The sequence below is a fragment of the Callorhinus ursinus genome, unplaced genomic scaffold (genome assembly GCF_003265705.2).
Source record: "Callorhinus ursinus isolate GAN/ISIS: 27379988/994484 unplaced genomic scaffold, GSC_fseal_2.0 scaffold15, whole genome shotgun sequence".
Lineage (NCBI taxonomy): Eukaryota > Metazoa > Chordata > Mammalia > Carnivora > Otariidae > Callorhinus > Callorhinus ursinus.
In genome coordinates, this window is record NW_027397077.1 from 3340719 (window position 1) to 3366512 (window position 25794).

General features: G+C 45.7%; 1 protein-coding gene and 1 non-coding gene across 5 annotated transcripts in view; both read left to right on the forward strand.

Annotated features, from left to right (window-relative positions):
* LARS2 (leucyl-tRNA synthetase 2, mitochondrial) overlaps nt 1–25794 on the forward strand; it is a 148906-nt gene that overhangs the window by 42273 nt on the left and 80839 nt on the right. For 3 of the 4 annotated variants that reach the window (XR_003210723.2, XR_012380863.1, XM_025885025.2), the window contains exons 6-7: nt 11422–11511; nt 22392–22535. Coding sequence is in view for 2 of the 4 variants with exons in the window: in XM_025885025.2 (XP_025740810.2) it covers nt 11422–11511; nt 22392–22535 (234 nt within the window). In the remaining 2 variants the exon portion in view is untranslated. The remainder of the gene's footprint in view (nt 1–11421; nt 11512–22391; nt 22536–25794) is intronic. The other variant, XM_073901059.1, reaches the window with a different exon arrangement.
* On the forward strand, nt 21717–21873 carry LOC112834322 (small nucleolar RNA SNORA62/SNORA6 family). The gene has a single exon (XR_003210846.1). It is a non-coding gene; the product is annotated as a small nucleolar RNA SNORA62/SNORA6 family (small nucleolar RNA).

Consider the following 25794-nt stretch of genomic DNA (forward strand, 5'->3'; position numbering starts at 1 on the left):
CAGGTTTCAAGCTGTGACAGGTTTCCACTACTCATTGCTTATGGAGCTTGCAGGCGGCAGAACAGCTCATTTTGCACACTGCTGTCACTGTTTTGCATCCGTGGAATTGATGAATTGATATTTCCTCTTCCTCTGGATCCATGCCTGTGTCTAACAAATAGCCTTCAGGGGCGCCTGGGTGGCTCAGTCGTTAAGCATCTGCCTTCAGCTCAGGACGTGATCCCAGCATCCTGGGATCGAGCCCCAAATTGGGCTCCCTGCTCGGCGGGGAGCCTGCTTCTCCCTCTCCCTCTGCTTGCTGTTCCCCCTGCTTGTGCTCTCTCGCTGTCTCTCTCTGTGTCAGATAAATAAATAAAATCTTTAAAAAAACAAAACCAAAAAAAAAACCCCAAATAGCCTTCATATTATTCAGGAGGCCTGGAGAACTCGTGTCTCAGAATACCTTTCAGATGACCCTGTCCCGTGAACCCTGAAATTTTCAAAAACGCTGCAGATAAAATTAATGTTCTTTTGTTCCAGAAAAATGGAACAATTGTAGGAGAGCTGGGTTGGCTTGGATAGTTGAAATCCTGGCATCTGCCCAAGTAGACTGATAACAAATTGCAATTCAGACCCATTAGTCTCATCTGTTGTTTAATGGAGGGCTTTCTGTTCCCAACTGTCTAGTTAGAAAAGCTGTCTGTATTGTTAGACGGCCGTGACGAACCCCTTGTCAGCTGGCAAAGGACAATTACCAAGAAATTAAGCAAATTGTTGCTTCTCGTCTGATTATGGATAGTTGTCAGAGTCTTGTGTAGTTTGGAGCAGGAGACAGCTTTCAGGTTCCCATAAAAATGATGGTGCCCAGAAAAGAATGGTCAAGAAAATAGCAAGAAGAGCTCACCGATCAAGCTGATTTTAGTCCGGGAAGACAGTGTGGGCTGCCTTGAGAACTGTAAAGACCACGATTTCCCATCCATTAATCCTCATTCTCTAAATTGGCCTCAAGAGCACATCGAACATGAGCCTTTGAAATTACGTGAGAATTTAGCTGTAGCCCTAGATTTGAAAAACAAGGCCTGCAAGAATAAAACGCGTGCTGCAGAAAAGCACAGTGCCTAGCATTTGTCATTTTCAATTTTCATGAAATGCTCATTTTCAGTCTAAAGTTAGACCCGAGATGAAGGAACATAATTACATAAAAATGAGCTCTTGGACAAATGTTAGGTTCATGATTAATTAATTACCCTGATATTAACACCTGTTCCCTCAACTGCACAAAGGAGGAGAACAGGGAAGGTAGAGCAGGCTAGAGGCAGAAGCTTGGCAAAGGTGGAATTTAACAGATGGAAGGAAGAGGGATGCAAGGAAGTGGCCAGTGAGGCTGAGAAGCCTGGGCGGTGGGAGTCTTGGGGGATGATAGCCTGGGAGGGAGGAAGCGGTGGCCATGTGGTCTTGGCTGGGGACCCCTGTCCAGACCTATAGATGACCCCTGGCCTTTCCCTGTTGATGGGAAAGGTGCACATGATGTGAAATGAAGCAGAACCTGGTGGCAGGGACAGGTGTGGGGCCCGTACTGCCCCAGGAGTTAGGGTGGTTGGTGGATTGCCTCTCTTTCCCCCTCCGTCAAATGGGAATAAGTAGGGCAGGGGTGAGGAGACAATTCAGAGAAACTTCAGAGAAAGGACAGACCATGAGATGGCCCACTATAGCTGGGCCTTAATCTTCTTAGTGATGGAGGAGGGGCCCTCTCTGTGCCTCCAACCCAGTGCTGATACGTAGCTGGTCCCTAGTCAATGTCTGGAGTGACTCAGTGAGTGAACCAACAAACAGAACCTTGACTTGGGTGGAAAATCCATTCTTTCTGCTCTCTTGTACCACCATTTTCTATCACCGTAGCTAATTAGTGAGTCCCTTAGAATAAGGACTGGGTAGTAGATCCTCAGTGAATGTTTTTTCATTGGTGGATCAAATGGGGAAAAAACAGAATTCAGAACCAGCCTTATACCAGGGAGCTGAGAAACTGATCTCAATGGAATTTTTTTTTTTTTTTTGGAAAATTATCATTTGTTTTTGATGTAGAAGTTGCTAATGGAGGTAAACGTGGTTCTTTTTTTGCCTTTGGAAGTTTGGAGATTCTGCATACAGATGTCGTAGAGCTCTTAGTGTGGTATGAACTGGGGCAGTATTTCTCATGTGAACCCATATTTGGCAAAATTTAGTACGAAGCTAGATTGTGGTTCTAACAAGAAACATACCACTTTTTAAGAAAGCATGTTATGTTTAAGAAATTAGCAAGAGCTCTGTCTCAAGGCTTTCTTTTTTAAAAAAAAATATAGTGACGGGCACCTGGGTGGCTCAGTCGTTAAGCGTCTGCCTTCAGCTCAGGTCATGATCCCAGGGTCCTGGGATCGAGCCCCGCATCGGGCTCCCTGCTCTGCGGGGAGCCTGCTTCTCCCTCTCCCAATCCCCCTGCTTGTGTTCCTGCTCTTGCTATCTCTCTCTCTGTCAAATAAATAAATAAAATCTTTAAAAAAATATATAGTGACACTTGAGTACCTGCATTTTGGTATATTTGTTGCTTTAATGAAGATTTATTGAATACCTCCTGTGCACCCATACTGAGCCAGAGTGTGTTGGAAAGATAAGCTGACCCTCTTCAGATAACCTTGATCCTCACAACATTTTCCAGATGAGGAAAGTGAGCCCCAGGGAGGTGAGCCATTTGTCCAGGGTCCCCAGCGAGTCCAGAGCAGACCCATGGACAGAGACCAGTGCTCAGAGTCCCGTCTTCAGCTTGCCAACCCCTCCGTTGCTCTCCACCTGCCCTCAGACAGGGAAGATGGGAAGATGAACAAAACTTGGGGACTTAAATCACGGGGGCAAAAAGTCTGTGTTAGGTGCTAAAAGAGGGACATGGACTCAGCATTCTGCACCGACTCAGGTGGGAGCATGGAGCACTGGGCCTCCCTGTCATTCCTCCCGTGGCCTGGACAGCAGACCACTTGTCCCCCCACACTGTGGGGAGGGGAGCTTGGTGATTCTGGAATACCCTCAGGGCTCCACCTTCTCATCTTCATGCTGAACATTTGCCAATTGTATTACCTACATTTTCTCATTTAGTCCTTGCGTCCATCCCAGGATTTGGTCCAATTAGTGACCCCTTTTTACAAATGTAGTGGTTATCTCTTGCTGCATGACAAACTGTTCCCAAACTTAGTGGCTTTACAGAGTCAGCATGTGTGTCTTCACAGTTTCTGTGGGATAGGAATCCAGGCCTGGCACAGCTGGGTACCCCAGCACAGGGTCCCTCGTAAGGATGTCACCAAGGTGGAAGTCTCGTCAAGAACTGTCAAACTGCAGGCTGATTCCAAGTAGTATTGGGTCACTATGAAATCAGGGAAGTTTAGAAAAACTGATTATAATTTTAAGAAAGTCACCCATGCTCAGTGTCATCCTTAGGCAACCCAGTATGTATTTATACGTTGCCTTCTTTTTTTCCTGATGCTCTTTTTATTTTTTCATTATATAATTAAAACCATAAAATATAGTCAGTTTTGTATCAAGTAGGTCATGAAACATTGATACAGTGTTTACATAAGTTAAGGGTATAGTATTTAAGCCATTTCATTCGATCTAGCTTTAGTGCACATTGTACAAATATTCAGATAGAAAGACAACTGTGTAAACTTTTGTCACACAGGTTTAAGTATATGTGGTATGTGTTTGGTTCACACAGCTCTCCCTGCTTTGAAAACACTCGGCATGCCCATCTTACAAAAGTCGAGGTGAGGGGCGCCTGGGTGGCTCAGTCATTAAGCATCTGCCTTCAGCTCGGGTTGTGATCCCAGGGTCCTGGGATTGAGCCCCACATCGGGCTCCCTGCTCAGCAGGAAGCCTGCTTCTCCCTCTCTCCCTCTCCCCTTGCTTGTGTTCCCTCTCTTGCTGTTTCTCTCTCTGTCAAATAAATAAATAAAATCTTTAAAAAAAAATAAAAGTCAAGGTGACTTTGAGAAGAGGAAATCATTTGTAGAGGTGCAGATCCTAAGTCACTCAGACCCATGTTTGGATCCTAATTGTGCCTCCCCCTAGCCAGGTGACCCTAAACAAGTTACTCCGAGGCTCCGTTCTCTGATCTGTAAAATGATGTTGTATTCATTCAACAGCCACTTACTAAACATCCATTGTACCAGGTAGTGTTCTAGGCACTCGGAATGTATCAGTGGCAGGAAAAAAGACAAAACCCTTTCTTTCACGGAGGAACCTTGAAACCAGTACACTAGGAATGGGGGGGAGACAGAGGCGATAAACATAACAAATAAGTAATAATAAAGTACATTAGAAGGTCATAAGTGCTATGGAAAGAAAAAAAAGTAGGAAAGGGTAAGAGCAGTCAGAGGATGGGGGGTGTAAATTGCAGTTTTAAACAGGGAGCTCAAGCCCACATTTGATAACCAGAGTAACTGACTCCCGGGATCATAATAAGAACTAAATGAGATGCTTCTAAAGGGCCAAAACCGAGTGCAGCACTTGGTCAGTGCCTGGGAAGTGCTCATTATCGTTAGTCTACTGCTGTTGTTTTTGCTAAAAGCATATTCACCCCGGTATTCCTTTCTGGAGCAGTGCCCCAGCTCCTTCCTTCTGCTTGATTTACCCAGACCTCCTGGGAGCATGTGTTTTGAGTCAGTCCAGGTGCAGCTGGGCAAGCCAGGGTGTATTTCTTTTTTTTTTTTTTCTCCAGGGTGTATTTCTCAAGGTGCCGTATCACTCCCCGATGTCCCTTTGAGTTGAGAGACCTGAGTTCCAAGGTCCCTTCTGCCCCCTCCCACCCTGCCCCCCGCCTGAGCTGGGCAGCCTTGGGCGCTGCCCCCTCCCCCTCCCCCGGCCAAGTGCAGGTTCCTCGTGTGTTAAGCAGTGTGCACAAACAGTGCCTGCCTCCACAGAGCTGCTGTGGGGAGGGAGACGAGCGTAGGAGGGAAGAGCAGTGTGGGAGCACAGAGCCGTGTAGAGACGTGTCCCGTCACCTGCTAAGGAGGACTGGAGGCCAGGGCTGTGCTGCGCCATCTGCCTTCACTTTCTCTGCACCCCCCTCCTGCCCAAGGTCCCCCTTAGGGGCATCCAACTGAGGATTTAGACATCTTTCTCCTTACCCTCTTCCCCTGAAGCCTAAGGGGAGGGCCAGGCCACCGTTGTCGGTTTTGCATTTCTCCTCGGGACAGAGAAACGAGCTGTCGGAGAGTCTGGCGTTTTTTTTTAAGCAGCTGACCACAGAGCGTAGGTAGTTACCCAGTCAGGGTGCTGTGTGTGTTGTTAGAGAGGTGGGTTTCAAGTGGTTCTTTCTTATTGTTTCCTGACTGCGTTTTGTCTGGGGAAGACAGGGAGGGTGAGGACTCCCTGTGAGAAGGGAGTGAGTCCGTGCTGGGCGGGACAGGGATCCAGGCCACCTGTCAGCGCAGGGTGCTGGGGACCTTGTTAGAAATCACGTATCGGGGCGCCTGGGTGGCTCAGTCGGTTAAGCGACCGCCTTCAGCTCAGGTCATGATCTCAGGGTCCTGAGATCGAGCCCCGCATCGGGCTCCCTCCTCCGCGGCAAGCCTGCTTCTCCCTCTGACCCTCCCCCTGCTTGTGTTCCCTCTCTCGTTGTCTCTCTCTCTGTCAATTAAATAAATAAATAAAATCTTTAAAAAAAAAAAAAGAAATCACATATCGACTCAGCTGGGCTCTGGGCTCCTGTCGAAGCCCAATTGAGTTCTGTGAAGACACAAGGGCAGGGCCGGATCCTGCTGCTGATGCAGTATTTGGGAGAGAGATGTATTTGGGGGAACCTCTTTGCAGTGGTTCTCAACCCTGGCTGCTCGTGACATTTCCGGGGGTGGGGTGAGACCCAGGCACCAGGAACTTCTACAGCTCCGCTCCAAGGTGCCACCAAGTTTGAGAGCCAGTGCTAAGTTTAGAGGACTTAGTGTGGGGGTGGCTGTTAATGTCCCATTCCGGCAGATTTTCTCCCTCTTCCTTCTTCCAACACAGCAGGTGCACAAAGCTGTGGACTGGAACCTTGAACCAGCCCCAGTGAGGAACATCTGATGCAGCCTGGATTTTTTTTTTTTTTTTTTTTGTCTTCAGTTGCACAATATGAATCCTGAGGTCTGCTTCTGTGTCCTTTGAGCTATGCTGTGTTTTCAGAGCCCCTTCCCTTTAGGATTGGAGAACCTGAGATGAAATAAAAGACAAGGTCATTACCATATGTTTCCTTTGGATCCGATGCAATAAGGAACAGATGACAAAAATGCACGGTACAGAAGATCAGTTTTAAAAAAGGGACTCGAGCACCTTTGTCCTCTGTTTCCAGGCTTCATTGTTTTGAAGGCAGGAGGCTCACAGTGAGACCGGGGAGAGGTGGCTGATGCCTTGCCACCGGAAACGGCGATTGCTCACCTTTCTTACCGTATTTATCTCCCAGTGTATGGGGCTGCTGAATGGCTGACTTAATAAACACGGAGCCTCAGGTTGTTGTTTTACTGTGTTTAATCCTGATAGCGAACCCGACTGTGGTGAGGCTGTAAGGCAAATTAAATGCATGATGGCTTTGAGTGATGTTAGCTGTTCTGTGATCTGGGACCAGTCTCTGTCAGAGATGCCAGGGAACCAAGGAACAAAGACCCAAGTCAATCCTGCCAGAGCAGAGAGGTGTTGGGGAGGTGACTTACCTGGCTCTCCCTGCCTGGGTATACGTGTGTGTGTGTGTGCACCAGAGGTGACGGACAGAACGGCCTTGTATGGAGGTCTCCCTCCAGATCATGTGTTTGGTCCTTCTGTCATAAACACCATCTCTTTGTAGTGAGAAGGCCAGTATTTGGGAAGGGATAGTGATGCTAAGTGACCATGAGTTAGGTCCTTTGCTCTCCCTTTTGCCTTGTCCCAGTGGTCCGCCTCTGAGTGTGTGACAAGGAAGCCGGCCTGACTGCTCCGTGACACACTGTGGGCCCAGCCAAGGGAAGTAGCCCGGCGATCCCTCCTACGTGGCCGTACGGGCTCTGTATACATTATTGCATTTGTCCTTACAACACCCGCTCAGGTGGGCTTCATTACCCCAGTTTTCTAGATGGAGGACACTTGGCTAGGGCCACAAAGCTAACGATGATATTAGGACTTGAACCCGAGTCAGCCAGCCCCAACGTGGAATGTCTTTCCTGTAGATCACACTCTCTCCAAGTCTTCGTGGACTGAGGAGTGTGAGCCTGAGGAGGCCTCAGTGAGGTACCCAGAAGGTGACTGACTGCCCCTATTCTTCCTTCACAGACCAAATGCTGTTTCATGTCAGGGACAGTAAAGTTGGCTCAGCCTCCTTAGGCTTCATCATGGCCCGATCGGTGTGCTGTGGGAACCCCTAGCAAGGCCGGCTCAGTTATGAACTTGAGCGGTCAGTGAGGTATGAATGGCAGGTCTCAAAGGATGACATGTGGAGCTTCTGAGGGAGCTCACCTTCTGTGTTGGGCTCCGTGTTTGGCTGTGAGTGTGCAAAATATTTTTCATGCTAAAAACCTGGCATTGTAAAATGTAGAATTGCAGTGCGGAGGAATGATGCTAGTTGAGATCCCAGATTCATAAATTCAGCCTCTTGACAGCTAGGTTGTGCTTTCTGGAGTTCAGGGGGATATAAAAGTCGACACCTTTATATAGATCTATGTGGCGTTCGGCTGAATTGCTGTTGCTTTTGGAGCGATAACTTCGAATTGCTTGGTTTTGTTTTAAAAACCAGTCTATAGCAACGTGGGTGTTGGCTTATTTGGAAAGCAGGGGAATGAAGAGGGATTTGGAAGACAGTGCACATCCTTCGCTTGACTTCTCTGGTGGTCTCGTGGAGGGGTCTCACCAGGTTGGCACTACCCCACAGCTTGTGGTCAGCCGTGGGCAACAGAGCCACGGACACAGGGCTCCACCTTGGGGTCACCAGCAGGGCTGGGCCTGGCAGGGGCCGGATTCCAACAGACGCTGTTTAAACTCTGATTTGTTCAACAGCTCTCTCGTGGGAGGGGGATGACCTGATGTGGCATCAGAAAAACTCATATGCTTCTCTGACTTCAAAATAGGAAAAATTTATTACATGAAGGTATCATGTGAGATTCTCCCAAGTCAGACAATGATTTGTAGGCATATGACACGATTGAAAATTTAGGTAGTAAAATCGATCTCCCATTTCCCAGTAGCACTTTGTGTGCAGAACAGAGCTCCAGGATTGCAGCTGCAACACCACCAGGCTTGACAAGCCTCCCCTCCAGTTGGTCTCGGAGTTGGTAGAAGGGTGAGGAGGTTGCGTCCCCTAGCATTTCTGTGTAACCCTGCAAGACGTCCTCAGCAGAGATGCCATCACACCAGCTGGAGAAGGAATTCTAAGTTAACTTACTTGGGTTTCCACTTGTGTGGTATTTTATGGAATGCCTTCCAGAGAGTTGTTCTGTTCGCTCTCCCTTTATCTGCCTGCAGTCACAGACTCAAAAACTAAAAAGATCAAAACCAGGGCGCCTGGGTGGCTCGGTCGGTTAAACGTCGGCCTTTGGCTCAGGTCATGATCCTGAGGTCCTGGAATCGAGTCCCGCTTCTCCCTCTCCCACTCCCCCAGCTTGTGTTCTCTCTTGATCTCTCTCTCTCTGACAGATAAAAATCTTTAAAAAAATAAATAAAGAGATCAAAACCCTTCAAGCAGGGTTTCTCCCCCTTGCTCCTAGTGACATTTGGGGCAAATAGTTTTTTGTTCTAGGGGCTGTCTTGTGCATTGTAGGGTAGCACCACCACTATGTAGTGACAGAGATGTCTCCGCGCATTACCAGATGCCCCTGGGGAGAGGATGTTCTGCGTTGAGAACCCTTTTCTTAGGGAAAGGAAGGAAGAAGGACCGTTAACATCTTTGTGTGTGCAGGCCCCCCCCAACCAAGACCTTTGTCCACAGGGCTGGGTTTTGAGTAAATCGTTCCCCAGACATGGAATTTCTAGCCACTTGACAAAAGTTAAGACTTTTAAGCAGTTTAATTTCAGAAAGATGTCTTTGATGATTGGTACTGAGATGAGGCATTAGAAGACCAGAAATAGCTCTTTTGGTTTTTGGGAGTTTTTCAAAGTTAGCAAATCAAGAGAGGTTCCAGAAGGGTTCTATGACTTTTTCGGGAAATGCATTTCTGAGCAGGGTCGATCTCGGACCACGTTTGTGGTTCTTATGGGACTGGCTCCTGTCTGCTCTGACATCTCTTCACGGGTAGAGTGGACAGTACTGAAGGTGCTGGCTGGGCCCTGTGTGCAGCAGATGCGAGGAAAGGGGCAGCGGCATCCCCTGCCTCCTCTGGGCAGGCCGCTCAGGCACTGCAGCCTGGGGGCAGGTGAATGAACATACATTGAAATCAAACTGTCAGGAGTGGATAATGGTCCTTGGAGCAGTGGTTTTCAAACGGTGCTCTGTTAAAGCAGCTGATATTACTCTTTCTTCAAACAATACGTGCAGAAACCCAATATAAAGAAAACGGGTCAGAGCCAAGTTTGAGGCCAGGGTGCAAGAAGGAGACCCACAGTCCCCCCATCCCTCACCTCATCTCGCCTCGCCTCGCCTCACCTCGCCTCGCTTCCAGGGAGAAGGCACTTTGCATTATACATCTGACTGAAAGTAGGCTAATGCTTGGTTGGGTAACGATCTTTTGCTTTTTCTTTTTTTCCTGACTGGATCTAGCATTGTTTTTTTCTATTTTAGGTTAAAGTGGTTTTCAAAACCATAATCCAAGATGGATATAATCTGTTCCATTGCCGTTTAATTTTTCTCTCAATACAGAGGCAGATTCAGGGGCTGAGAACATACACACGTACATACATATATATATGTTCATTTGAAGTATTTTGATATTCTCTTATGAAAAACTTAAATATATAGAAAAATAGAGAAAAGAGAACCCCCCCCCCCCCCGCCCCATGTAACCTACTCTGGGTTTTGTTAGAAAATGGGAGTTCTTAAGTGGCCTCTCTGGGAAACTGGGGAAAATGATTTAGTTCTGTGCTTTGCCTGCAAGGGCTGGGGGTGGGCAGGTAGCCGGTAGAGAAAAGATAAGGAAATCTCAGAAGGTGAATTTGAAGGTTTGGGGGAACCAAGCCCGCCCATTGTGTGGTGGTCCCATTCTTGAGCTGGCAAAGTGCTTGGTGCATGATGCCCCTGCAGACCTGGGGTCCTGAGCCCTCGGGAGCTGTGTCGTGCGCCTCACGGCTCTGGCGTTGCGTGGGTCCAGCCCGCTGGGGGACCAGCTCCCATGGGAGCCAGGCTGTTAGACTGGCGGGTTATTCACTACCTGCCTTGCAACAGGAGGAGGAGAGCCAGTGATCAGAGTTGAATTCCTTGTTTTCTCGGAGTTTACTCTGCTGTTTTTACAAAATAGCGCCTAAAAGAATGCAAGAATCTTATGTAAGAAAAATAGCCCATTGGGGGCCCCAGTTTACCTGACACCTTGCCCAGTTCCTGTCCCACTTGCCCTCGTATCCTGGGTTTTCAGCTCTCTCTTCATTCATTCATCTGCAGAAAGACTGGGTTGTTTGCACTTTTGACAGAAGTACGCCTTATATCCATAGTCCATTCCACATGGAACCATTTAGAATGATCCGTGCCCTATGTTCATTTCTATGTTAGCTGTTTTTTGAAGTTAAGGACCACCCGAAAAGAAACAGTGTGACAGTGTAGAGGTTTTATGCTTACTTGACTTTGCCAACATGGAGATTGGCTAATCGGTAACTTCTTTTTAAAGATTCTACAGTAAATGTGTTTTCAGGACAGAAAACAAACTTTCAGAACCTTAGATTTAGGCTTGGAAATACAAGCCAGGTGATTTCTCACTAAGTTTAATTTTTAATAATGATTTTAATGGGTCTTCCTCACCAGGCAATAGCCTGATTCATCTAATGGAATAAATGGAATATAAATAAGTCTAAAAGAGCTTACAGGGCCCAGTTCTATGGAGAAACACAAGATTTGTTTTCAAATGAGCATGCTACTGAAGTAGGCAAATATTCCTCTTGAATTTGTGATTGCTTTCAAAATGAACTACGTTCGTGAATTAGCGTCACGATCCCCAAAATACACACTGACAAAAATGGTAATGCCCAATTTCATACGTGTCATTCACCTGTTACTTGCATGGCCTGGGGGAGAGGTGTGCAGAAGACGTTGAGTTTCTTTTCATTAAACTGACCCCGGGAAAGGTAGGGGTGGCATTTCAGTAATAGCTTTCTTCCCAGAATGAATTGCTTCTTCCCTCACTTTACGATTGGCAGAAGATATATGTAGGTTGGTATATATTTTTGCAGTGTGATTGCTTTTTTAAAATTGAATCCCAAGGCCAGTGCATACGTTGGTGGTGGGGTGAGGGGGAAAGTTTACAGTGGCCCATGAGTAATTTTTTCCCCCTTCTTTGGCAGGAAATAACTACATGTTTACCAGATTACTACAAATGGACTCAGTACCTCTTTATTAAGCTCTATGAAGCTGGGCTGGCCTATCAAAAGGAGGTAAGTTGAAGTGAGCTACAGTATACAATTTTTGTAAATCTCAGTCTTATTAGAGAGTACATCATGGTTAACTAAGCTCCGAACCCTACACAGAAGCACTGGAAATGAACCCTACCTCAAGTTCATGAATTCAATCATGGCAGACCCAGAAAGTATCTACTGCCTGGCTGAGTTTGGTGCCTCTAAGACAGGCCTGGGGCTTTTGTCAGCCTTGAGTTCCACCACAAAGTGTCTGGTGCCCATCATGACATCAAGGAGGGAGCATAGGAAGAGAGAAAGTTTCTCCAGTCCCAGCTCAGCTACCTCTCTCAGCCTGGGTAGCTTAACTCCAGGAATTGCGGTTTCTCACCTGCTGTATGGGGTGGTAGCATCTCCCTTGCATGGCTTGGGGAAGATTCAAGGTGCTATTTAAAGAACAGCTCTTATAGGGGTGCCTGGGTGGCTCAGTCAGTTAAGCTCAGTCGGTTAAACGTCTGCCTTCAGCTCAGGTCATGATCTCAGGGTCCTGGGATCGAGCCCTACGTTGGGCTCCCTGCTCAGCGGGGAGTTTGCTTCTCCCTTTACCCCTCCCCGCCCCCTGCTTGTTCTTTCTCTCTCTCTCTCTCAAATAAATAAACAAAATCTTTAAAAGAAAATTATAATCAGTATGGAGACAAATGCAGAAGGCTCGATTTCAATTTCAGAATAAAACTAAAATGTCATAAACCTTGACAAAATAAAAATCGTATGGCTGACCAAAATCAGGAGGTGAAATTGGGGAAGAAAAGTAGAAGCAAGTGTGAGTTGATCCCTTTATTTTTCATAACAAGGAGGCAGAGATGAAGAACTAGAGGTGTACATCTGTTTTGTTTTAATAGTTAGAAAGGTAGCTATTACAGCTCAAGGTAACAAAGACCCCAAAAACTAGCAGAGGGTGGAAGGAAGGCTGTATGATCATGCTGACTATCTCATATTTCACGGCAGAGGGTCGGTAAAACTGGCTAAAGGTAATATGCCAAAATCGAAGTGTAATTTTACTAAAGTTACAATGGTAAACACGAGAAGAACTAACGGACAGGAGCTGCTCAAAGTGGGGGCATATTTTGATAACCATTCCAGATTATTCATGAATGTTCTTTTTTGATACTACACCAAAACTCAGCAAGTGGTGGTTTCTTCAGAGTTAGTTGCAGTGTTAAATCTGAAACATCAATTAACTTTTATACTCTGCTACATTAAAATGCATTGGTTTGTCTTGCACTTTGAATGGATTTTTCCCCCCTGTGCATCATCTTGTAACATCATGCATCGGTCACTTGGAAAATCTGGTCTAGTGAGGTATGCAGATCTTCCAAATGTTGCCATATTTCATCTCAGAACACCACTGGAAGAGTTTTTAAGTGGTGGGAAGCTGTGAAGTTCATGGTGGGCGGATGCAAGTTTTCTAAAATTCTGATTTTTTTTTTTTTCACTTAGAAGTTCAAATTTTATCATTGGCAACAGAAACCATCAGTTGTTTTCCTCAGAGCAGTGGCTCACTTTGTTTATTTTTTCGAGCATGTTTGCCAGGCTCCTGAGTCTCAATCACCATAGTTTATCATCAGTCATTCTTTCGCATAAAAACGTAGTTACATGAAAAAAAAAATACTGGCTAATCCTGCTCACCACTCGGACAGTCGTGTTTGTGCTTTTTCTCGAGACGACTGTCCCAACTCCGCTGTGTGGCAGCACTTAGGCCTACGTCCCATTTCCTCACAGAAAATATGACGAGGATGTGTGCTCAAGTGTTAAGATTTAAGAACACGAATCCATTTTGCTGCCTCGTCAAGCACATTATCGGTGAAGCTGACTTTTTTCCCCCTTTCTCCTGGGAGTGCACAGTGGTAAAGAGTCCAGCGACCCCTCGTAGAGTTCGTCGCCACCACCTTGCTTCATGCTGAGGGTCTCACTCACCACCACTCCCCCACCCTCGGTGTAGATGTAAACACAGAGAGAAAAGCAAACAGCATCTTATTATTATAATGAAGAGTTTTGACCTGCAGACCCCTTGAAAGGGCCTCAGGGACCCCCAGAGGTCACACTTTGAGAACCACTGTCCAGAGTCAACAACCCTTACCCCTGTTCCCGTCTTTAAATTAAGAATATTAAAATGTTGATTATTTAAAAATACGTTGTTGTTGAATTGAAGACTTGAGTCCCCATTAGCATTTGGGATGAATTTTGTGGAACTGGATCATACTGTCTTGGGTCAGTTTAATTTCTTAAAACACCATAACTGTTCCTGGGCCCAGAGCCCCCTCGGGTGGGGAATGGTGAGAGACAAGAATACCTGTCCAGAGTTCCTGCCCACAGCATATCTTTTTGCATTGTTAAAGCATAGTTTACAAAAGTTACAAACCTGGTTCCCACCTAAATACAAAATGAACATGCATCAGAGAGTTTATCCAACTCATTAATTAGTGAGGAAACCAGTCGTATGTTAAGACTGGTTAAAATCGAGATTTCAAGGAATGGAGACTGATAGAGGAATACTGAAATGAATCTGCTAATAGAATCCAAGCCACTTAATGTCCTACAAGGCCGTAAACCTAACTTTGGGAGCTGTCTTTGCTAAGATTTTGCATTGCCGCTGGATGGGAGCTGTTGGCATTACTCTCAGACAGAAACCATTTGCATTGGGATGAGTTTTCTACAAGTTAACCTCTCCCCTCGTACCCAGGCGGGATTGTAAAACAGCTTAAACAATAGTAAATAGGAAGTCAGACAAAGATTCCCACCTCTAGGAAATCAGATCATCCTGCTAGATGACCCTGGCCCACATGGAAGGGACACCTCCTAGTCCCTTTGGTCTATTTCTAAGATCTGGATAATTTTTCTTAGGAGCATTATTCAGTGGTCAGAAGTAAAAGGGTAGGAAGAGAATCAGTGGAAAATTATCAGAGTCCCACTTCCACTCAACAGATTTCGGTACTGACCTGGCAGCCTGACAGGCGCATTCCCAGAAGAGCCTCCCTTGCTCCAGGAATTACATCCAAAAAGGGTTTCCACACTGGCGTCACCCATGGGTCCAGGCAGAGGCGGGGAGATAGCAGGAGCTACATTGTGTTTCCCAGGTGACAGCAAGGATGAACTCAGATCCGAGTGAGACATGAAAAAGCCATAGCAAAGCGGAGGGTGCATGCAGCTAAACCGCGGGGAGGAGTAAACAGTTGTTGGAAGAGTGTAAGCAGTTGTATTGGATTACCCAACATTCCCTCGCCTCAGTGGTGTGGTTACTGTTTATTGTATATGCATGGGATGTTGAAATGATGGGGCATTGACTTAATAGCATAAACATTTCTCACACGGAGCCCTTCCATGTGCCATGTGATATACCTTCATAGGATTTTATTCTTTGTAGCTATTTATTTTCTGTTTCAGTTGAATTTTTGAAAATACTGAATATTTATCGTAGTATTCCTGTACATAGGATGCTTGTTTCTCTGTCTCTGCACTCGGGGTTTGTTCACGGCACCTCTGTTTTACAGCACATCAAACCCAGATAGGAAACTGAACCTCATCACTGTTGGGTTGGATCCAAAGGCAATCACATGTAGCATCTTAGGAGCTAAGTAACTTTTTTAAAGACGGAAGGGGCTCTGGGGGAGGGTCTCATTGCATGGACACAGCCGTCCTGCTGGCTCCAGATGTCTCTCTTCTCCTAACCTCACGCCCCCCTCCATGACGCATGGCCTTGGGGATTACAGTCCAGTTTCCCCACTGACAGCTTCTCTCTTAGGAACAGCTTGTATTAGTTTCCTATTGTTGCTGCTGTAACAAATTACCACAAACGGGGTCGTCTTAAAACAACACAAATTTTTTTATTTTACTTTATTATTATGTTATGTTAATCACCATACATTACATCTTTAGTTTTGGATGTAGTGTTCCATGATTCATTGTTTGCCTATAACACCCAGTGCTCCACGCAGAATGTGCCCTCTTTAATACCCATCACCAGGCTAACCCATCCCCCCACCCCCCTCCCCTCTAGAACCCTGTTTGTTTCTCAGAGTCCATCGTCTCTCATGGTTTGTCTCCCCCTCCGATTTCCCCCCCTTCATTCTTCCCCTCCTGCTATCTTCTTCTTTTTTTTTCTAACATATAATGTAGTATTTGTTTCAGAGGTACAGGTCTGTGATTCAACAGTCTTACACAATTCACAGAGCTCACCATAGCACATACCCTCCCCCGTGTCCCATCACCCAGCCACCCCATCCCTCCCATCCCCCACCACTCCAGCAACCCTCAGTTTGTTTCCTGAGATTAAGAATTCCTCATATCAGTGAGATCATATGATACATGTCTTTCTCTGATTGACTTATTTCACTTAGCATAATACCCTCCAGTTCCATCCATGTCGTTGCAAATGGCAAGATTTCATTCCTTTTGATGGCTGCGTAATATTCCTGTGTGTGTGTGTGTGTGTGTGTGTGTGTGTGTGTGTGTGTGTGTGTGTAAGAAGATGTGATGTATATATATATACAAAACAACACAAATTGATTGTCTTACAGTTCTAGAGATCAGAAGCCCATGAACTGGGTCTCACTGGGATAAAAATCAAGATGTTGGCCAGGCCGCCTTCCTTCTGGAGACTCTAGAGGAGAATCTGATTGCTTGCCTTTTCCCTCTTCTGGAAGCTGCCTGCATTCCTTGACTTTTGACCCCACTTCCCTCCCCCTACCCCCAATCTTCAAAGCCAGAGCATAGCATCTTGCAATCTCTCTGCCCTGGGCTTCCACCCTCCCATCTCCTTCTGACTCTTCTGCCTCCCCCTTTCTCTTAGAAGAGTCTTTGACTTGACTTTGGGCCCACCTGGATAATCCAGGCTAATCTCTCCATCTCGAGATCCTTCATTTGATCATATCGTCCAAGACCCTTTCGCCATGTAGGTAACATATTCACCAGTTTTGGGACCAGGACATGAATATCTTTGGGGTGTGATTGTTCTGCCTGCCATAAGCCTCTTCTCCCTGATTCCCTGAGGATTAACCAAGTCGGTGCTTGTGAAGAGCCTGGAATGCCTGGTACACAGTTGGTACTCAATAAATGTTTGCCTGAGCATGCCTGCGGAGTTACCTGGAGTCGTGGTTTGTTTAAATTGGAAAAAACTAACGCTTCCTGGCTAATTCTAAGGCAGCATGTCCAAGGCCAGGTTATTAGGGAAGAATAAGGTAGCTTATTTTATGGATTTCATTTAGAAAGGTAGTGTTTTTGTTGCTAGTTGTTGCCTGAAAGGTTTCTGGTGTATTAATTTTTTTTGAGTCCGCCAAGTCATGATCTTAAGAAAAAACTCATAAATAGAATGCAAGAAATGCACACTTGGTATGTTGTTTGAAGTGGATATCCACGGTATTCTATTCCATGTAGGTCTCCTTTTATTGGATAGCTATTTCCAAATTGGCTTTAAAACATAAAACAAATTGATGTCAGTTGGTATTCCATTCACAGGTTTATTTCAAAATACATACTTTTGAAATTAACATCAGAAGGTTAATTGACTCTAGAAAGACTGCTGGTAACATTCTCTGTGAGGCATATTAAGCCAAAAATAACCCACCTATTAATGCCTTTCCTCTAACAGCATTGTCATAACTTTTTTTGAAACAGGAGATAGCCTTAACCCTTAAATTCAGTTCTGGTATAAGCTGTCTAAATGAACTTACATTTGGGGAGAGTATTTTAACAGAGCATTACCAAACATAGATGGAGTGTTGAAGTCTTTTGTCCTTAACTAGAGCCGTCCATCAAATGCTCATTTCCTTTGCAAACGGAATCTCTTCTTGCTCTCGCGAAACAAAAGTATTTTCAGCCAAAACTATGAATATAAAGACCTCCACTTGGCAGAACATTAATTTCACCTCTCTGGTTAAAAAAAAAAAAAAATGATGTGGTGGAGGTAGTTAGGGAGGGTACTGTTATGCTTGAGCGTTGTGGGGAATAGTGGAAGCCACCTAATCTGTGAATTTGCCTTTGGGCTCCTGCATGATTTCAGAGGCAGCTGGGGACGGAAATAATGCACTGCTTAGGTTTGCAGCAAAACCTCGCTTTCGGGGAGGTTCCTCGCGGAGGTTCCTCAGGGAGGTTCCGGGAGCATACAGGACCACACGCTGTGTGCACACACGGGCTGCCTCTCCCGCTCTGCCCCCTCGTGGCGGTGGAAGGTAGTAGCAGTAAATAACCGGTTGCCTTGGAAACCCTCCCCTCCGGACTCAGTCCAAACTCAGGTCCATTCTGGATAGAATAGAGCAAGATGGATTTTGAGAGTTTGATTTTTTAATAATATCTATGTGGTGTTCCTTAATGAGGCGTGGTTTTGTCAGGAAAAATGCTAATGGACCTTGAGAAAATCAATACCCTAAAACATCCTTCTGGAACCTGCAGCTGCCTCACAGCATACTCAGGAAAGGTTTTTGGTAGTATAAAAGCAGAGCCCAAGGAATAAGCGGCATGGAAAACGATGGAGAGTAGCCAAAGGCCTGAGGAGTGGTTTCCAGGAGACAAAAGCCTGCTAATGGAAGGTGTGATCTAGAAGGGACTGGCGCTCTAGGTAAAGGGTGAGGCCCAGGGAAAGAAGGGGAAGGAGGATCCAAGTAAAGCGGGAGGATGAGATAAAGCAGGAGGTTTGGAACAGGAGGCTCACCGGGGCAGTAGGCACCACACAGCTGCTGTGTCACAGAGAGAATTGATAAATGAGAATTCAAGATGAAAATACCCTGAGAATCCCCAACAGAGCCCATAGTCGCCCACACCTCTGAGAACCTACAGGCCAAGAAGGGAAGGGAGAAGGGGGCAGAAATGTTGGGACACCCACCGTCACCCTTGTGCACTGGCTGACTGAGGTTTATGATTGTTTCCCAGGGCACATTTCAAAAAGCCTTTCTGAAAGCTTCCCACAAATCACTCAAACAAACAAAAAATATGAATCCTGGTATTTAACCCCTGATCAGCTGGGGAAATTCTCTCATTTGGAACGGCTCATTCTGTGATGTTGCCAGATAGCTTAAGTGAGGGAAGCAGTGGGCGGAATCTCCCAGAGTTCAGTGTGTTTGCAGGTGTTTTCATGATTTCGTGGACTGATTTATTCATTTAGTGATTTAAGGTTGGTTTCGAAATACGGCTACAGGCTATGTTTTACAAATAAGGCTAGTTAACTCCAAGGGAACACAGAGGTGGCTTTAGTAGGTGATGGCAAACAAAGGTCAGCCAGGAAAGGAAAGGAAATGACTGTAGTCAGGGACATTGTCCCGAAACGATATTAAAGGTAGCCAGACTGCGCTTGAGTAGAAATCAGGGTGTCCATCAAAGTCAATGTTCAAGACGAGAAGATCCAGGAATGTTGGGTAAGAGAAGACCGTGGTTTCAAGGGAGGCCATATGATAGAGGCTTTTATAAGAATGGAGACCCGAGAAAAGGGATTTGGGAAGCAGGTCCTGGGGACTTCACGAGGTTGCACACGCTACACACCCAGGACCCCGGTGGCCCTGCATTTGGCCCACCCCCTGGATTAACCACTTGTGGAGAGGCTGCACCTGAACCCTGCAGGTCTGGGGATGGGCTGGATCGTTGTCCTGGGAAGAAACGTCAATGGGTTCTCCCAGCTGATACATTTTTTATTTGAGATGCTATTTCCTTTGGTGCTTTTCCTCTTCCCCACAAGACTTTCACAGGGGGCAAAATTGGTTTTGCTTTTATTTGTCTTTCATTCAATACCAGGGTTTCATTAGAACGTATAAACCTCTTCGGAGCACATCTCCCTCATTGTATTTTGTAACTTAGAGTCTGCGAGATGCCAGGCTGTGTGGGAAATGTCGATAAGAAAATAGAGTCCTATTTGTTTTTGCGATCTGCAGTGCTGTTTACTTCTCCCATATCCTCGGAGGTTTTCTTCTTTCTTTCTTTCTTTCTTTCTTTCTTTCTTTCTTCTCTATTTTATACAGTTTTAGTTGTACGTCTTTTTTGGGGGGATGGGGGCTCTTGAAAGACCTGTCCGTGTTCCTAAATAATACTTGGCCCTTTCATTTTATCTTTTATTGCATTTTTAAAGTTTTATTTATTTAAGCGAAAGGGGGGAAATGTGAGTGGGGGAGGGGCAGAGGGAGAGTGAGAATTCTCAAGCAGACACCCTGCTGAGTGTGGAGCCCTATCTTGAGATCATGACCTGAGCCAAAACCGAGAGTCAACACTCAACCAGTTGAGCCACCCAGGCGCCCCTTATCTTTTACATGAAGTGGTAGCCCTCCCTGTAACCCCTAATATAGGCAGTGATCCTTAGTTTATTGACCTTAAGTTTTTAGATCTAAGATACTTTTGTCTTATATTTTGTCTCTCTATATTTATGGATTCGAGGTTTTCGGGGACTGTGGAATGAGAGGGAGAACGTCTGTCAGTGCATACCTTTCCCCGTCCGCCTCTGTGCTCTGCAGGCTTCAGTTCTTCATGGTTGTACTATGTTTTAGTTATAAAAGCACAACCCATAGATGGGTTAGTCTGTCCTCCACTCCTGATTTTTAGCTGTATCTCTAGATCAGTCATGGTCTCCGCAGGAAATAAAGGGCACACCCGAAAGCAGTTATTGAAGAAAATATGATGAAAGGACTGATTTTGTGCAGAGTTTAGGGAAACCCACAAGGAGTGGTCAAGCCCCTGGCGCTGGCCACAGAGGGAGGCCTTTGCCAGCCCAGGCTGAAGGGGCCGTTATTGGAACTGGGAGAGCAGTAGCAGAGGCCTGTGTGGCAGAGGCTGCATGGCCTTTGGGACCGCCAGACACAGCCCGACTGGGAAGATGTCAGGGTGCCTCTCACTGGTTGAGCGCAGGTATAGCGCAAGGGTCCAGGTGAATTCAGGCGCAGAGATCAGCTGCCTGCGGTGCAGACCAGGGTGGAAAGAGGATTTGGAGGGGCAAATGGGCAATGCTCGACATAATCTCTTCTTAGAATTGCTTAGTAAAATTTTATTTATTTAAAAAAAAATTTTTTTAAGATTTATTTATTTGAGAGAGTGCTTGTGCGTGAGCAGGGGGAGGGGCAGAGGGAGAGGGAGAGAAAGAATCTTCAAGCAGACTGCCTGCTGAGGGCAGAGCCTGACCTGGGCTTGATCCCATGACCCCAAGATCAGGACCTGAGCCGAAATCAAGGTTCGGCTACTCAACTGACTAAGCCACCCAGGCACCTGTTATTTAAAAAAATTTTAAAAAACAACGTGTATCGGGACGCGTGGGTGGCTCAGTCGGTTAAGTGTCTGCTTTCAGCTCGGGTCATGATCCTAGGGTCCTGGAATCGAGTCCCGCATCGGGCTCCCTGCTCAGCGGGGAGCCTGCTTCTCCCTCTGCCTGCCGCTCCCCCTGCTTGTTCTGTCTCTGTCTCTCTCTCTGACAAATAAATAAATAAAATCTTAAAACAAAACAACGTGTATCAAATCAGGATATTTTAGTGCCTGGACACATCTCCTTCTTTGGAGTCATGGTATTCATTTGTATTCATTGCCTTCTTTGTCCTAAGTTTTACCTTAATGTCATAAAGGAATGAGCATTGACAGCAGAGGTATTTCTTTTAAATGATGGCAGAAACGGATTAGAACTCTGGAGAGAAGCTTCCTGATGGTTAAGACCATTATGGTTCAGTCAGCTGGACACGTCTCTGGGGATATATCTCAGAATATTGTTATCTTTTCAGGGGCAGATACTGATTTAGGAGAAGGTGCAACAGAATTTTCTGGGGTGCTGGGGATGTTCTGTATCTTGATGATGAGTGATGATAAAAATTTGTGAAGTTGTATACTTCTGATTGATCCACATTACTCTCTGTATGTTCTTACCGTAATTTAAACAGGAGTTTTTAGGGACACCTGGGTGGCACAGTCGGTTAAGCATCAACTCTTGATTTTGGCTCGGGTCATGATCTCGGGGTGGTGAGATTGAGCCCCGTGTCGGGCTGCACGCTCAACAGGGAGTCTGCTTGGGATTCTGCCTCTGCAGAATCCTCTGCCTCCCCACCCCCACACTCACACACACACTCTCTCTCTCTCTCAAATAAATAAATCAGTCTTTAAAAACAAAACAAAAACAGGAGTTTTTAAAAGTTGCAAAAATTTGTATAATTTCGAGAGACCTGAGTTCCTGCCCTTTCTCTCACTTACTGTGTGACCTCAGACAAGTTATCTAATCTCTCTGTTCCTCAACTTCCTCCTCTGTAACACTGAGGCAGTAATATTCTCGCCTCCACTGGCCGGCCGATAAACTCACAAAACGTAGGTGGTGTGCTACATGAGGGGCAAGTCTTTTGCTAACACCACAAGGGTCTCTGGCCCAATGAGTGGAGTTTGATAGTAATTCTTGCTACAAGTAGTAGTAATAGTAATAATAATAATAATATTCTTACCTCTTAATGTGGCTTAGAAGAGCCAACCTTAGTTTGGCCCTTAGCACAGCATCTGGTGTGTGGTAGTCACTCAATAAATGTTAGTTATTTATATTCAAATAAATATATTTGTTTCCCCTTAAATAACCTGATTCTGCTGAGTTCCAGGTACCATTTTTTTCCCTTTTCCTCTGCTTACTAAAATCCCCAATCCTGCAGGTTCATCCTCTCACACCAGAAGATACCAGACTTGATCAGGCACATGCTCATGGGCTCCCTCTCAAGCCTGCTCTAAGATGAAAGCACAGAGGTGGTTCGTGTGTTCTGTCCTTTCTTACAATGTGCTGGTGGTTTCTTTGCCCAGTAGTCCTCCCAAGGAGATGCCCTCGAGTCTCCGAGCAGAGATACTGCACTTGCAGACCCTCTCATATGTAAGGAACCTCGAGATGACCCTATTCCATATGCTCACCAGATGGCATCATTTTCTTCTATGACTTATAACAGGCCTTGGTTAACTGGGACCCAGTGGATCAAACAGTGCTTGCCAATGAGCAGGTGGATGAACATGGCTGTTCGTGGCGTTCGGGAGCAAAGGTGGAGCAGAAGTACCTCCGACAGTGGTTTATTAAGACAACTGCTTATGCAAAGGTGAGTATCCACCTGGTGCCCCCACCCGCCCCCCCATAATGCTGCCTGTGCTGGGAGGCAACACCAAGGTCTTCTGGGTATTGGAGCCTCACCGTTGGGAATAAACTCTAGGAAGGGCTCTTGGAGCCGTGGGTGTGCAGACTGGAAGCACATGAGCCTCCGGATCACTCATTGCGAGGGCGAGGGGTTTGGATGTTTTAGAAATAAGTCAGGAATGGCACCTGGGGGTCATTGGGGGCCATTGTTTGCTGACCTTTCAATACACTCAATCATTGTGCTGCCACAGAAGGCAAAAAATGTTCAACTTTATTTGCAGTTATATCAGCAATAAAGCTTTAGAAAGGAAAAAAGTATTTTCATCTGTATAGTACTGGTAAAACCTCCAGAAAGATAGTAGGACATTCCAGAGGGTCCAGAGAAGACCATCTAAAAGGAGTGAAGAGGGCCACCTGGGTGGCTCAGTCGGTTAAGTGCCTGCCTTTGGCTCAGGTCATGACCTCAGCGTCCTGGGATCGAGCCCCAGGGCGGGCTCCCTGCTCAGTGGGGCATCTGCTTCTCCCTCTGCCCCTCCACCCCCATTCATGCTCTCTCTCTCTCTCTCTCTCTGTCTCAAATAAATACAATCTTTTAAAAAAATAAAATAAAAGGAGTGACGAGATGGTCGGTCTCCATGAAGGAAGACCAGAGTGGAAAGAAACTAAACTAGGAGGCAAAGCTCTGATTTTAACTCTTGTTGTGTCCCTGATTAATGGTGTGAACTGGTGTGAGTCAGGAGGCTCAGTTTTCTCATCCGTAAGAGGAGTGAGTGGGACCAGGTGTTTTTTAAGGTGCCTTCTGGCTCTTTTCTGTGTTCAGGGATTGAAGGCAAAGCCAGCCATTTAAAGAGGGAGCTCACTTATTAAATTACCAACAGCCTGAGGAGCAGAATGCATTCTGGGTATGCCAGAACCACTTCTGCAAAATACCTTCCGAGCTTACCAAGTTTCAGGATATGGAATTGAGGGATCACTCCCTGAAACTCCAGAGAGAAATGACTAGAGCCAATCAGGGACACTTTGCTGATCTATGCCCATAGTTTTTCGCTTAAGACTGGACATAAACAGAATCTGAAAAGGTATTCTTCCCCTGTGGTAGTCACCTTAAGAAGTTTAGTTATACCCAGCCATAGTAGCCCCTGGGGTGCTCTGTCAGAAACGGTAGTGGGCTGAAATAGACTTTGGGTCTGATCCAACACTGTACTTCTTAAATGCCAAGAAAGCACAAAGTTATAAATAACCACTGATCACTACAAAACTTGGCTGAATTAGAACTGCAGTATGCCAGCTCACAATACCAGTGCCATATGGATATATGACCTCCAGTTTTCTCACTCAAAAGACAGGTCTTCAATGAGGCAGTTTTCCCATGATATCTTCTTCAGAATGTAGCAGAGAAGAGCATATGGATTTGGAAAACTACTCATTAGAACTTGTTAACACAGTGCCTTGCTCCTTTGAAGCACATGGTAATATCGAGAGACTGATTGAGAAAAACAAAGCTGAAGACATTGTTTCTGTAACATCCCAGGCAGTGGGAGCCCCTGTTTGCTGACAGTTGGGGTCCACTGCATTACTGGGAGGGAAGCCAGGTCACCTCCAGATGACTCTGTAATATAGGCATTGTGGGAAAGGCCATCTCATTAGCTCTTTCTTTTTTGACCTCTGCCTCCAGTTGGAAATGTTATAACCTAATTGAGGGACATTATTCTTTAAATTGTCAGCTGTTCAGCAGAAATTGTTAGTTACCATGGTGATTCACCTGGTTCTTGCTGAACTCCTGTGCAGATGTATTGAAAAAGCTGTCTTTGGAGGTCAGCACTTGGTTTGCCCTGAAAATCAAGAGAAGAGGGAGTGGTGTGGGAGTGGTAGGGGCGAGCAGAAATCTATGTTCACTGCAGGTCCTCGGCTGAGGGCTGCCCATGCACAAAAGCAAGACTCCAGAAGGCCTAACAGAAAATGATAGCAAAGGGACTGAGAGGAGCTCAGATACCAGAGGACTGCACAGTGCTCAGAGATCTTGGAGTTATGGCCCAGCCAGAAGTATGCAGTTGAGACCCCCAAAAGGCCATATGTTAGAAGTATAGATGACACCCTAGGACCAAAGACAAAATCAGAACAGACTCAACTTAATAAAAAATAAAAGTAAACCTGATGGTTTTGAAAGGAACTTTCAGAACAAAACTCAGCACCTTTAAAGGGAGACAACATAATCCAGACTCTCTTCATGGCTGGTTTTTATTTGCATGCCCCACATAGAATAAAAAAGTACTAGACTTGTGAAAAATCAGGAAATTGTGGCCCATAATCAAGAGAAAAAAAGGGAGAGGGGGCAGCCCAGTATAAATAGGTCCTGAGATGACCCAGATGTTAGAATTAGGAGATAAAGCCATAGACATCTGTTACATAAATGGTCTGGGACTTAAAGGAAAAGATGTTCATGATGAGTGAACAGATGGTGAATCTCAGAAGAGAAATGGAAACTATTTTAAAAAAAAAACTGGAAATCTAAAACAGAAAAGTACAATATCTGAAATAGAAAATCACTGGGTTGCAAAGGGATGAGTAAGGGTTAAGTGAGGCCATAAAGTTGGAGGGGAGCTCCTTCATATAGGGACTATCGTGTGTGGTGGCCCCCAAATAGAAATGTATATGATGATTTTGAGAAGCTGAAAGAATGACAGTATAACTGAAACAGAGAGCCAAGAGGAGAGATTCAGTAGGGCTGGAGAAGCCGGGGGTTAGGGGCCAGATCAGGCAAGGTCTTTTAGGTCTTAAGGATTTGGACTTTATCATGGGGGCCATGGGAAACCACGGAAGGACTCCAAGAAAGGGAAAGACACGGTCAGATTTGTGTTTTTATAAATTCACTGTGGAAAGAGCAAGTGTAGATGCAGAGAGACCAGTTAAGAGGCTATTACAGTAGTCTGGGCATGCATAACTTAGACTAGGTGGGAGTAGTGGGGAGCGATGGGCAAGTTAGGAAAATACTCAGATGGTGAAATTTGTAGCACTTGAGAATCTATTGGATGAGAGTGTATAGGAGATGGTGTCATCAAGAAGGACCCTGACTTGGACACTAAGTGGATGAATATGCTACTGACTGCCATAGGGAGTCCTGGAAGGGACGTATTCCTGACCCTTTTGAGTATGCAGTGGCCCTGAGACTGTTGAGTAGAGATGTGCAAATAACAGGTACTTGGATTAAATGGGTTTGAAGCTTC